This window comes from Carcharodon carcharias, chromosome 14, assembly GCF_017639515.1.
Source record: "Carcharodon carcharias isolate sCarCar2 chromosome 14, sCarCar2.pri, whole genome shotgun sequence".
Taxonomy (NCBI): Eukaryota; Metazoa; Chordata; class Chondrichthyes; order Lamniformes; family Lamnidae; genus Carcharodon; species Carcharodon carcharias.
In genome coordinates this window covers 3,822,215-3,836,251 of record NC_054480.1, presented here as the reverse complement: position 1 = coordinate 3,836,251, position 14,037 = coordinate 3,822,215, and the positions used below count along the sequence as shown (strand labels likewise).

Here is a 14,037-nt window from a genome sequence, read left to right as displayed (position 1 = left end):
GAATTGCAGGGCAGGCTTGAAGGGCCAAATGGCCTACCCCAGCTCCAATTTCTTGTACCTACATGTTCTCTGACTCATTCGCTTTTGCTTTCTTCATACCCACATGCATACACTTTCCATATAGGTTACTAAATAGACACCAGGTATAGAAGCTCCAGATTTCTGTGTGGATGTCCTTCATCTCCAAAGGTTGGAGGCATTAGAACTAAATGAAAGGCAGCAGCTTCTAATTTGGCCTTTATATATAGCTGTTTTAACCTTGTAACATGCACAGGATTCTGCACAAAGACCAGATGTAACCAGGTCTGCCTTCACCCGCAGCTGCTAATCGCAAATCTTTTTTTCTCTTGATCAGTGTGAAGCTTTTAAATGTCTGTATTTTGATATGTCCCATGCTTTTTTTACTTTTACAGCTTTTAGTTGAAATCCTTATGCGGCCAACACTTGCACCACAGAAAAAGAAGCAGAAGAGTGAGTAGAATATTAAGACATTTCTTGTGCTCGGGAGTATGCGTGGTATCAATTTGCATAATGTTGATGTGAGGAGGCACTGACAGAGGACAGGGACTTCCTGTGGGGGTTGGGATGGGGATTGTAGAGTTTGGGGGCTGTGGGAAGGGAGGTATACCCAAGTTAGACAGAGGATTCTCACTTGGTTGTGATCACCACATCCTGGTGGCAGATGTGAGCATTGTTGAAGCTTGTTGCTAGTGCCCTTGTAGCTCCCAGAGTATGGTAGGCCCCATAGGGAGCTACAAGGGCACATCAGCAACGTACTGGAAGGCCTGAATAAAGGAACAATGTCACAAAAATATAATTTTGTTTGAATTAGGTTGTGGATTTGAACTCTAGTGAGGTTCTCGTAGAAAATGATTGTGCATTGAAAATGGGACTCTGGCTGATTGCCTTTCTATAAAAGTGAAAGTGCCTGGAGTTGGAAGTAACCATAGAATATGGGTTGAAAATTGCTTCAGCGTTCGAAGACAAAGAAGTAGTGATAAAAGGGAATATACTTTTGTTAGCAGGATGTGACTATTGATGATCCCCAAGGGTCTTTACTGGGACCTCAGCTTTCCACCATATCTATCAGCGGCTTGGATGTAGAACTCTCTTCCTTCACCTAAAGTTGTAAGATGAAAGGAAGAAAATATTGGCCTTGGAGGGTGTTAGAATATTTTCAAGTGGCCCAAATAGTCAGGGTTGCCTTACTGCAGAACTCTGGCCAGAGAGCAGCTGTGAAGTAAAAACTGGAGTTTGAAGACTCTGCCTAGACAAGGGACTAGTTGCTAGGAGGCCAGCAACCTAACATGCAAGGCCATATCATGGGCTGGCTTTAGGATAATGTATAAAAATCAGACACTTGCATAAGAAGAGAACAGTTATGATTGGAAAAGGTGGTGGAGTAGCTCTGTTAATTAAGGATGACATCAGTATAATAGAGATGATTTTAATTCTAAAGTTCGAGATGTGGAATTAGTTTGAGTTGAGATAAGAAATAGTAAACATAGGAAGTCACTTGTGGGAGTAGTTTATAGGCCCCTAACAGTAACCACACTAGGATGGAGTGTAAAGGAAGGAACAATGGTAGCTTGTGAGAATGATAGTGATAATTTGAGTGATTTTAATCTACATGTAAATTGAGTGAATCAGATTGGCAAAAGTAGCTTGGAAGATGAGTGTGTAATGTTTTCAGGACAATTTCTTAGAGCAGCACTCGCTAAAGCCAACCAGAGAGCAGGCTATTCTAGATCTGGTAATATACGATGAGACAGGATTAATTAATGACCTCCTAGTAAAGGCACCCCTAGGTAGTAGTGATCATAGCATGATCGAATTTCACATTCATTTTGAGCGAGGGAAGAGTGGGTTTAAGACTAACATTTTAAACTTAAAGGCAATTATGAGAGCACGAAGGCAGAGCTGGTTAAAGTAAACTGGTAAATTAGGTTAAAGAATAAGTCAGTAGAGATGCAATGGCAGACATTTAAGGAGATATTTCATAATCAGCTAAGATACATTCCAGTAGGAAAGAGACTCCAGGGAAAGGATTCTCCATCTGTGGCTAGCTAATGGAGTTAAAGATAGTATTAAATTGAAAGAAAAAGCATACAGTTCCATGAAGATTAGTTACAGGTTAGAAGATTGGGCAAGATATTTTTAAAAAAGCAATGAATGGCTTAAAAAACATAAGGTTGAATTTGAGTATGAGAGAAAGCTTGCTCGAAATATAAACACAGGAAGAGCTTCTCCAGCTGTTTAAAAAGGAAAAGAGTAAGTAAAGTGAATGTTGGCCCTCTACAGGGAGTGTCTGGGGAATTAGTAATGGAAAATAAGAAAATGGCAGATGAATTGAACGGATATTTTGCATCTGTGATCACTAGACAAGTAACATCCCAGAAGTAAGTGTGCATGAAGAGGTGAAAGGAAGGGAGGAACTTAAAACAATTACGATCACCAGGGGCAGGGTACTGAGAAAATTCTTTGAACTCGAAACTCTCAAGTCCCCAGGTGGACTTCATCTGAAGGCCTTAAAGAAGTGGCTGTTGAGATAATTGGTGCATTGGTTTTAATTTTCCAAAATTCCCTAGATTCTCGGAAGGTTCCATTAGATTGGAAAATAACAAATGTAACTCTTATTCAAAAAGGGAGGGAGACAAAGCAAGAAACTACAAGCCAGTTAGATTAACATCTGTCATGGGGAAAATAGAATCACAGAGTGCAGAAGAGGCCCTTCGACCCATTGAGTCTGCACCGACACGTGAGAAACACAACCTACCCACCTACTTAATCCCATTTACCAGCACTTGGTCCATAGCCTTGAATGTTATGACGTGCCAAGTGCTCATCCAGGTACTTTTTAAAGGATGTGAGGCAACCCCCCTCCACTACCCTCCCAAGCAGTGCATTCCAGACTGTCACCACCCTCAGGGTAAAAAGGTTTTTCCTCACATCCCCCCTAAACCATGTGCCCCTCACCTTGAACTTATGTCTCCTTGTGACTGACCCTTCAAATAAGGGGAACAGCTGCTCCCTATCCACCCTGTCCATGCCCCTCATAATCTTGTGCACCTCGATCAGGTCACCCTTCAGTCTTCTCTGCTCCAACGAAAACAACCCAAGTCTATCCAACCTCTCTTCATAACTTAAATGTTTCATCCCAGGCAACATCCTGGTGAATCGCCTCTGCACCCCTTCTAGTGGAATCACATCCTTCCTATAATGTGGTGACCAGAACTGCACACAGTACTCCAGCTGTGGCCTCACCAAGGTTCTATATAACTCCCAACATGATCTCTCAACTTTTATAATCTGTGCCTCGATTGATAAAGGCAAGTGCCCCATATGCCTTTTTCACCACCCTATTAACATGCCCCTCCACCTTTAGAGATCTATGGACACACGCCAAAGTCCCTTTGTTCCTCAGAACTTCCTAGTGTCATGCCGTTCATTGAATACTTCCTTGTCAAATTACTCCTTCCAAAGTGTATCACCTCACACTTTTCAGGGTTAAATCCCATCTGCCACTTATCAGCCCATTTGACTATCCTGTCTATATCTTCCTGTAGCCCAAGACACTCAACCTCACTGTTAACCACCCGGCCAATTTTTGTGTCATCCGAAACTTACTAATTCTACCTCTCAGATAGTCATCTGTATCGTTTATATAAATGACGAATAATAGGGGACCCAGCACAGTGGTATGCCACTGGACATGGGCTTCCAGTCACTAAAGCAGCCTTCTGTCATCACCCTCTGTCTCCTACAGCTAAGCCAATTTTGAATCCACCTTATCAAATTACCCTGTATCCCATGTGCATTTGCCTTCTTTATAAGTCCCCCATGTGGGACTTTGTCAAAGGCTTTGTTGAAATCCATATAAATTACATCAACTGCAGTACCCTCACCTACACACCTGGTTACCTACTGGTGGAAAATACTGGAATCTCTTATTGAGGAGATTTTAGAGGGGCACTTAGAAAATCTCAATGCAATCAGGTAGACTCAGCATGGTGCTCTGAAAGGGAAAATAGTGTTTGACTAATTTATTACAGTACTTTGAGGAAGTAACAAGCAATGTGAATAAAGGGGAGCCTTTAGATATGGTGTACTTAAATTTCCAGAAGGCATTTGACAAGGTGGTTACTGAGCAAAATAAGAGCTTATGGGGGGTAACATATTGGCATGGGTAAAGGATTTGTTAGCTAACAGGAAACAGTAAGTACAAATGGTTCATTTTCGGGTTGGCAAGATGTAACGAATGGTGTGTTATTGTTATAGTGCTGGGACCTTAACTATTTACAACCTGTATCGATGACTTGGATGAAGGGACCAAATGTATTGTTGCTAAATTTACTGGTTACACAAAGATAAGTAGGAAAGTAAGTTGTGAAGAGGACATCAGGAACCTGCTTAAGGAGTATTAGGTTAAGCGAGTGGGTTAAATTTTGACAGCTGGAGTATAATATGGGAAAATGTAAACTCGTTCACTTTGGTAGGAAGAGTTAAAAAAGCATATTATTTAAGTAGGGAGAGATTGCAGAACTGAGGTACGGAGGGATCTGGGTGTCCTGGCATATCTCAAAATATTAGTATGCAGGCACAGCAATTGATTAGGAAGAAATATGGAATGTTGTCATTTATTGCAAGGGCAATGGAATATAAAAGCAGGGATATTTTGTTATGATTGTATTGGTGAGATCACATTGCTGTGTACAGTTTTGGTCTTTTTTAAGGACATAATTGTATTAGAAGTAGTTCGGAGAAGGTACACTTGACTGCTTCCTGGGATGATGGGTTATCCCTGAGGTTAAGCCTGAATCTATTGGAGTTTAGAAGAGTGAGAGGTGACCTTATTGAAACGTTATAAGATCGTGAGGGGACTTGACAGGGTGGATGCTAAAAGGATGTTTCCCCGTGTGGGAGAGACTAGAACTAGGGGACGCAGTCAAAAAACAAGGGGTCGCCCATTTAAGACTGAGTTGATGAGAAGTTTTTTCTGAGGGTTGTGAGACTGTGGAACTCTTTTCCCCAGAGATTGGTGAAGGCAGGGTCATTGAATAATTTTAAGGCTGAGTTAGATTGACTCCCTTGTCAATCAAGAGTCAAAGTGTATGAGGATAGGGAGAAAAATGGAATTGAGGACACAATAAGATCAGCCATGCTCTTATTGAATAGTGGAGCAGGCTTGAGGATCAAATTGCCTACTCCTAATTCCTAAATACATATGTAATTAGGATGCTGTCTGAAGAGCTCAGCCAGCAACAGCTTGGCAAAATTCTGATATGAGTATGTAATGCCTAATAGTAGTTGAATAGTACTGAATAGTACAATGGCAGAACCTGGTCTGTCCATTAACTGGAGCAGTCTGTGGACAGTTGGAGTTACTTCTCTTTAGCAGGAATCTAGGAAGTTTGCAATCCTAATCTTGAACTTTGAGGAGAAACCGTTGTATTATTTGCTTGTCATTTAAAGTAATGTAGAACAGTTGTACAAGAATAGCACTGTTATTAATTAGTGTATATTTAAGCATGTTGCTTAAATCCACTCAAGCCTGTATCACATGGAGGTTAGCATAGGACTAACAAATCTTTGTTGCAATTTGCATCCCAGATTCATCAGAGTGAAACTGGGATGTAAAGACTTGAATCGAGGACAGGCTGCATAAACTTGGCTGGTATTATTTTGGGTTTAGAAGATTGAGGAGTTAACTAGTAGGAGGTTTAAATTGGTAAAGGGATTTGATAGGGTAGAAAAAAAGCTGCGGTGGATGGGTCTAGAACAAGAGGGCATAGCTTTAAAATTAGAGCTAGACTGTTCAGTAATGATATTGGGAAACATTTTTTCACAACTCTTTCCCTTTAAAAGCTGTGGTTGATGAGGATCAATTGCTTTTTAAGACTGAGATGTTTAGTATGGTTGTCAAGGAGGTTAGGGGAAGAGTGGGTAAATGGAGATGAGGTACTGATCTAATTCAATGGCAGAACAGACTCGAGGGCTGAAAGATCTCCAGTTCCTATATTTCCTAGGTTCCTAATATTTTTACTTGTATTGCAATAGGAGTACTACTGTATTACATTATTGAGGCTGTTGGTTTCCCTTCCCTCTTTCCATTAACTTTATTGCAGTCATCTAACTATGGGTCCACGCTGAAACAATATGTGGGGTTCTCAGAAAAAGGCAAACCTCTCCATCACGTGAAGAAATTAACCTTTTTCCAAGATGTTTTTGTCTGGTTTTACAGAAGAAAGTACTTTCAAATTATTAAATGTCATAAGTTAAAATGGAAGGTAAATTTAATGGCATATTTTTTTGTTTTGCAGTGAGTGAAGACTTGATAAAGGATTGTCTAAGCATATTATACAACACGTGTATCTGTGTAAGTGTGAGTAGGTCTGCCTTCTGTAACTATAACATAGAGCAGTTAAGAAATCTCAAGTCTGGCTAAGATACAGCCATTTCCTTTGCAAAAATGGAAGTTGGAATCGTAGAACAATACATCACAGGAAGAGGCCTTTCGGCCCATCGAGCCTGCATGGGCTGTTTTGAAGAGCAACCCAAATAGTCCCAACCTGTGCCTCTCTTTCCCATAGTCCAACAATTTTATCCCCTTCAAATAATTATTGAAATCCCTTTTGAATGCTACTATTGAATCATTTCCACTACCCAATCATGTGATTGGTTAGGATTTGAAATGTATTGCATGTATGTTTTTCCTCATGTCACCTCTAGTTCATTTAGCAATCATTATAAATCTATTTAATGACCAATTATATCAGCCCTTTCATAACCTGAGTCTCCCAAATTGCTTCCTAGGTACTTTTGAAGTTGTAGCCATTTTCCACAGAGCAACCTCCCATAACAGCAGTGATCAGACAACATGTTTTAGTGATGTTGTTTGTGGGATAAACATTGCCAAGAAATTGGGTTTATTTTTGTTTTTATCTCTGTGGAGAATTCCCCTGTTGCTCTTTGAATTCTATTGTGGGCACTTTACATAAAACTGAGAAGGCACTTTGATCCTCATTTGAATGTCTCATCTGAAAGATGGTAGCTCTGGCAGTGCAATGCACTCAGGAACGTCCCTCTTCACAGTGCAGTCCCTCAGTACAGCGCTAGGTTGTCAGCCTAGAATTGGGGATTGAACCCACAATCTTCTGGTACAGATGAGAGTGCTACCCATTGAGCCAAGGCTGACACTTTATTTTTGATGAACTTCTTATTCTAAATTGGAGCTTTGGATAGGGTAGGGGAGGCGTTTAAGAAGAGAATCAGCAATTTAATATGCTCCTGTCGTTTTGTGAAAGGGGAAGCTGGCGTTTGTAAGTTTGTGTGTTCGCATGGCACTCATGTAGTGAAGTCATTGGTCAATGTGATGGAGATTTCATAAGTCACAGTTAGTCTTGGGACATGCAGTTGCCTTAAACAAATAGCAATGTTCGTCTCACGGAAAGAAAAACTTGCATTTTTTGTAGCATTTTCACAACCATTGGGCATCTCTAAGAACTTTACAACTAGTGAAGTACTTTTTGAAGTGTAGTCACTGTCGTAAGATAGGAAACACAACAATCAGTTTCTACACAACAAGACCCTGCAAACAGCAATGTGATAATGACCATGTAGTTTATTTTAATGATGCAGTTGAGGGATAGATATTGGTTAAGACATTGGGAGTAGTACACCCACACTTCTTTGAAATAGCGCCATGGGATCTCTTACCTCCACCCAAGCAAGCTGATAGAGCCTTGGTATAACATCTTGCTTAAAAGATAACACTTCCTACAGTGAGTGCACTCTCTGCTCTGCACTGAAACGTTGTTGATTTTTGTGCTTGAACTCAAACTTATGACTCGGAGGGATAAATGTTACTAACTGATGCGAGGCACTCTCAGCGCACATTCTCAAGCTATCATGAAGTCAGTGACAAATTTACATTAGCTAGGCTTAATTTTTTGAGGGAGGAGGAGGAAAGCTGATTTTGGGAAGGCTGAAAAACTCATTGCATTGAATGGTGGAGGGAGGTGGTGAAATGAGAAAATGCAAAGATTTTAAGATCAGTTAGGCAGCTCCAGAAAGTTACTTTAGACATGGGATTTAACTGTTGTGGGTGTTAGAACTGATAGGTATGTACCATTTAGAAATCAGGCAGGGTTTGTTGGCAGTGGATGATGCAGCACATCCTCTTTTACTTTCAGACGGATGGAGTGACTAAGCGCCTCTCGGAACGGAATGACTTTGTGCTGTTCCTCTTCACACTTATGACAAATAAAAAGACCTTTTTGCAAACTGCTACACTTATAGAAGATATCCTGGGAGTGAAAAAGGTCAGTGTGTCCTGGTCAGAGCCTTTTATATTGTGTTGTGTTTGAAGAGAGCAATGCTTGCTCTTCCCTTGTTTTTCCTTTGCTTTTGTTTCTAGCCATGGTGAGTCTGGGTGCACTTCTCCCTGTTTCGGCGATGCAGAGCTTTGTTCCCCTCACTTATGTCTCAAACTGAACAAGGTTACCTATAAGGTCTTGTTCAACCCAAGCCGAGTTTTTGACCCCATTTCCTCTTTGTTAAAAAGGATTTGTATTGTTCATTTCTGTCTTTGCCTCACCCCATATATGAACATACAAATGCTGCTGAAACCCTTGACTGTGGCTATGTCACCTCCAGGTTAGTTTTGTAACCCTTCTGAGCTGGCCTGATTTCTTCCACCTTCCAGTGATAACAACTCACCTAAAACTCTGCTGCCCATTTCTTGTTCTGCACCAAGTCCTGTTTGCCCATCACTAAAGTTCTTGGGCTCCTGATCCTTCCCAAAGCCTCAAATATAAAATTCTAATTCCTGTGTTTAAAATCCTCTGTGAACTCACCCCTCACTTCACTTCATTCCCTGACTCTCATCTCTGCATTCCACTTCACTCCAGCATCTTCAGCTGTTTAAGCCCCATGCTCTGGAATTTACTCCCTAAACTTCTCCACCTGTCGTCTTTTAACCGACCTCTTTGGTCACCTATCTGATATCTGCTCTTTTGGTTTGGTGCCCATTTTTCTCCCTGCCCCTGAAGGGCTTTGGGCGTTTTCTACATTAAAGGCATGATGAATGGCACCCAGTGTAGGGTTCAAGCTTTACCACATCAAAGACTGTGAGCTGAAGAGTAAAACTCCTCTTAACAATGCTCTTGGCTTTAGCTTAGAACACCCCTATAGCAATGTGGCATTTTTCCATTTCAACATTAGCTAACTGGTCAGTTTAGTGGTATGTTGAGAGCAGTTACATGCTTTAGACCCATACACATTAGGAATTCAATTGGGACTGTGTAAATACATTTCTGGTGGGACAGCAAGCAGAGAAAGGAGATTTTCTTTCAGCCTGGCATGCATTCAAGCCCAGGTTCCAAAGTTGAGAAGCTGGTGTATTAAGCCACAGTACAGAGAGGCTATTCAACCCATCACGATCATCAGATATTTTCTCAAGCTACCCAAAGCTTATCCCATGCTTTGCTCTTTGCTCATGGTCTAGCATTTTTCTTGGTTTCCATTATTCACTTTTCTTTATGCAACTATCAAAAACAGTTCATGCTAAAGTAATTTGCATCACAAACGATCATGATTTTTTTTTCTTTGATGGGATGTGGGTGTGGCTGGCAGGGCCAGCATTTTGAGCCACCTTCACTATATATATATATATATAATATATATATCAATGATTTGGATGAAGGAACTAAATGTAATGTTTCCAAGTTTGCTGATGGCATGAAACCAGGTGGGAATGTGAGCGGTGAGGAGGCTTCAAGGCGATTTAGACAAGTTGAATGAGTGGGCAAATACATGGCAGATGCAGTATAGCGTGGATAAATGTGAACTTATCCACTTTGGCAGGAAAAACAATGGCAAAGTATTATTTAAATGGTGATAGATTGGGAAATGTTGATGTACAAAGGGACCTGGGTGTCCTTGTACATCAATCACTGAAAGCAAGCATGCAGGTGCAGCAAGGAATTAAGAAAGCAAATGGTATGTTGGCCTTCATTGCGAGAGGACTTGAAGCAGGATGTCTTACTGCAGCTGTACAGAGCTGTGGTGAGACCACAGCTGGAATATTGTGTGCAGTTTTGGTCCCCTTATCTAAGAAAGGATATACTTCCCATAGTGGGGGGTGCAGCAAAGGTTCACCAGACTGATTCCTGGGATGGCAGGATTGCTGTGAGGAGAGATTGGGTCGACTAGACCTGTATTCATTGTAATTTAGAAGAATGAGAGGGGATCTCATTGAAGCATATAAGATTCTGACAGGGATGGACAGATTGGATGCAGGGATGATGTTTCCTCTGGCTGGGGGGTGTGGTCTAGAACAATGGGTCACAGTCTCAGGATACGGGGTAGACCATTCAGGACTGAGATGATGAGAAGCCTCTTCACTCAGAGGGTGGTGTGCTATGGAATTCCTTACCACAGAAGACTATGGAGCCAAGTCACTGAATACATTTAAGAAGGAAATAGATTTCTAGACTCTAAAGGTGTTAAGGGGTATGGGGAGAGAGCAGGAGTATGGTGTTGAGATAGAGAATTAGCCATGATCACGTTGAATGGCAGAGCAGGCTTGAAAGGCCGAATGACCTCCTATTTTCTATGTTTCTGTGCCTCAGTTATACAGGGCATAGGTGTGACCATACCTGGAGTACTGTATACAGTATTGGTCTCCTTATTTATGGAAAGATGTAAATGCGTTGGAAGCAGTTCAGAGAAGGTTTACTAGACTAATACCCAGAATGGGAGGGTTGTCTTTTGAGGAAAGGCTGGACGGGCTAGACTTGTATCTGCTGGAGCTTTGAAGAGTAAGAAGTGATTTGATTGAAGCAAAAAAGATGCTGAGGAGTCTTGAGAGGGTGGATGTGGAGAGGATGTTTCCTCTTGTGGGAGAACCTAGTGCTAGGGGTCACTGTTTAAAAAATAAAGGGCCACCCATTTAAAATGGAGATGAGAAAATTTTTTTGAGGGTTATGAGCCTTTGGAACCCTCTTCCTCAACAGGCAGTGGCAGAAGAATCTTTGAATGTTTTTAAGGCCGAGCTACATAGATTTTTGATAAGTAAGGGCATGAAAGGTTATCGGGGGTTGGTGGGATTGTGGATTTGAGATTACAGTCAGATCATCCATGATCTTATTGAATAGAGGAATAACTCGAGGAGCTGAGTGGTCTGCTCCTAATTCGTATGTAGTCACCAAGAAATCCAGTAGGAATTCAGAAGAAACTTCTTAACTCATACTATTAAGAACGTGGAACTCGCTACCACAGGGAGTTGTTGAGTGAATGGTATGGATGTATTTTAGGGAAAGCTAGACCAGCATATGAAGGAAAAGGGAATAGGTGGTTACAATGGTAGATTTAGATGAGGAAAGGCTCAAATGGAGCATAAACGCCGGCGTGGCCCTGTTGGGCCGAATGGCCTTTTTCTGTGCCATATATTCTGTCATCTTGAACCACTGCAGCCTGAGTGGTGTAGGTCCACCCACAGTGCTGTTAGGAAGGGACCTCCAGGATTTTGGCCCAGCAACAATGAAAGAACAGTGATATAGTTCCATGTCAGGATGGTGTGTGACTTGGAGGAGAACTTGCAGGTGGTGGTGTTCTTGTGTATCTGCTGCCCTTTTCATTCTAGGTGTAGAGGTTGCGAGTTTGGAAGCTGCTGCTGCAGAAGGTTGTGATCAGGACTTTTTTCATGCCAGTACGATTGATTTTAATGCTGCTGTGGTTGGACATGTAAAATGAAGTACAGTTCCCTTTTCTTTCGGGCAATCCTTATTTCTGTAATATAAAAGCAAAATACTGCAGAATCTGGAAATGTGAAACAAAAACAGAAAATGCTGGAAAAGCTCAGCAGGTCTAACAGTATCTGTGGAGAGAAAAAGAGTTAACGTTTCGAGTCCGTGTGACACTTCTTCAGAGCAAATCCTTATTTCTATATTGTGCTCTAACATTTCAAGTGTGGGGATGACTAACTTTTAATTTAGGCTCATCTTGCAATATCCTATTACTTTCAAGGAGATGATTCAATTGGAAGATATCCCAAACCTTGCAAACCTGGTTGCCAGTTTTGACCAGCAGCAACTTGCTAATTTCTGTCGAATTTTGTCAGTCACGATATCTGAGCTAGACACGGGAAATGATGACAAACACACACTACTTGCCAAAAATGCACAACAGAAGAAGTCTGCAGGCCCTTCTCGAGCTGAAATCAACCAAGGTAAGGAAGTATTGAGTGTCTGGAGTTTCTCTCCATTGCAGACTGGGGGCTTGTACATCCTTCCTTTAAGGATGCAATAGAAGAACTTGTATGCTTTTAATTTCATTTTTGAGTGAGCCAATAATGAATGTTTGTGGATGTGGTGCCAATCAAGCGGGCTGCTTTGTCCTAAACGGTGTCAAGCTCCTTGAATGTTGTTGGAGCTGCACTCATCCTCCAGGCAAGTGGAGAGTATTCAATCACACTCCTGACTTGTGACTTGTAGATGGTGGACAGGCTTTGGGGAGTCAGGAGGTGAGTTACTCGTCGAAAGATTCCTAGTCTCTGACCTGCTCTTGTAGCACCAGTATTTAAATGGTGTTATGATCAATGCAGTTGGTAAAGCGCAGTTATTTAAAAATTCCAGAGGGAAACTTTAAACAACTGTCATAACCTATAATTTTAAGTGTCAGGTTTGAGATGCAACTCTAAATTCAGGAATCAGACCACCAGTTCTCGAAGTTTTACATTAAATTAAAGGCAACACTTTATTAATTTACACAGTCAAAATATATGTACACATGGCTACAAATTGCTGCTATCATAACTTTTTAACAAATTCCCAAACTAATCTCCATTAAGGCAACAGCAACATAGACTTAACCAAACACCAAGCAAAGCAATTTCACCACACAAATTCAAAATGAGACTCTTTTTGCTTGGTTCCTGTGGAGATGGTTGGAGGCTTACAGCTGCCTTTTGACCTCACATTGCCTCTGCTCTGCACACCTGAAAACTGCTGAAGTTATACCCACCAGTCCCATTGAATGTTAATTCTCATTGTATCAACAACCTCTAAACTAAACCTCTCTAACAATTAAACCCCTTTCATAGTACCAACTTTATTAGCGAAATAAACATATGGCTTGGTATCTGCTTGATAGGCATCAGTTTTCACCCCACTTCTTAAATGCTCTATTCAAAAAATGCAAATGCACACTCTCTTACACGTCAAAACCAGTGCACATCAAAGCACCCAGACTATCTGGCTTTAATCCAATTAAGACACACCCACAGAATAAACCTCTATTTTAAAAGAAAAATCTTTACCAATAATATTATATACATTAATAGCTTTGTGACAATGGTTAGTCCAGTTCAGTTTCTGGTCAATGGTGACCCCCAGATGATGATTGTGGGGGATTCAGCGATGGTAATGCCATTGAATGTCATGATTCATGTTGGAGATGGACATTGACTGACATTTGTGTAGCGCAAAAGTTACTTGCCACTTATCAGCCCAAGATTGTATGTGAGCATTCTTTAGAAATGTTAAGCCTATATAGTTGTCAGATTTGAACCTTGGGTGCATTGGAGTCGACTTGTCCTTTTCCTCTCATTACTTTATTCTTGTACATGTAAAATCCACTCTGCACCCAGAAGAATTGTAGCTCAGGCACTAAAGTATGATCTCTCTTCACCCCCTCCTCAGTCACCCTTTTGAATATTCCTGGATTCATTGAGCGATTGTGTAAATTGGCAACACGGAAGGTCTCTGAGACAACAGGCACTTCAAACTTCTTACAGGAGCTAGAGGAGTGGTACGCGTGGCTGGACAACGCACTGGTTCTTGACGCATTAATGCACATGGCCACCGAGGAAGCCGACCAAAGCAGTAGTACAGGTACCTTGCGCTGATCATCAGAAGTGTACCCAATTTCTGATGCTGGCTCATGTGCGAGGGCCAGAACTTAACTTTTGGTTCAGCGATCCTAAATAGTCACTTAATCTAGCCTGGGAGTGGGAAAAGGTTGAAAATTAAATTTTAT

At 41.3% G+C, this 14,037-nt stretch overlaps 1 protein-coding gene across 2 annotated transcripts in view; it reads left to right on the top strand.

The window, feature by feature from the left end:
* The window catches only part of LOC121286895 (short transient receptor potential channel 4-associated protein-like), a 101,157-nt gene that overhangs the window by 42,054 nt on the left and 45,066 nt on the right, over positions 1 to 14,037 (top strand). The window contains exons 4-8 of one of the 2 annotated variants that reach the window (XM_041204119.1): positions 414 to 471; positions 6,321 to 6,376; positions 8,193 to 8,321; positions 12,028 to 12,229; positions 13,701 to 13,892. In XM_041204119.1, coding sequence (XP_041060053.1) covers positions 414 to 471; positions 6,321 to 6,376; positions 8,193 to 8,321; positions 12,028 to 12,229; positions 13,701 to 13,892 — 637 coding nt within the window. Of the gene's footprint in view, positions 1 to 413; positions 472 to 6,320; positions 6,383 to 8,192; positions 8,322 to 12,027; positions 12,230 to 13,700; positions 13,893 to 14,037 lie in introns of both variants that reach the window. The other variant, XM_041204118.1, reaches the window with a different exon arrangement.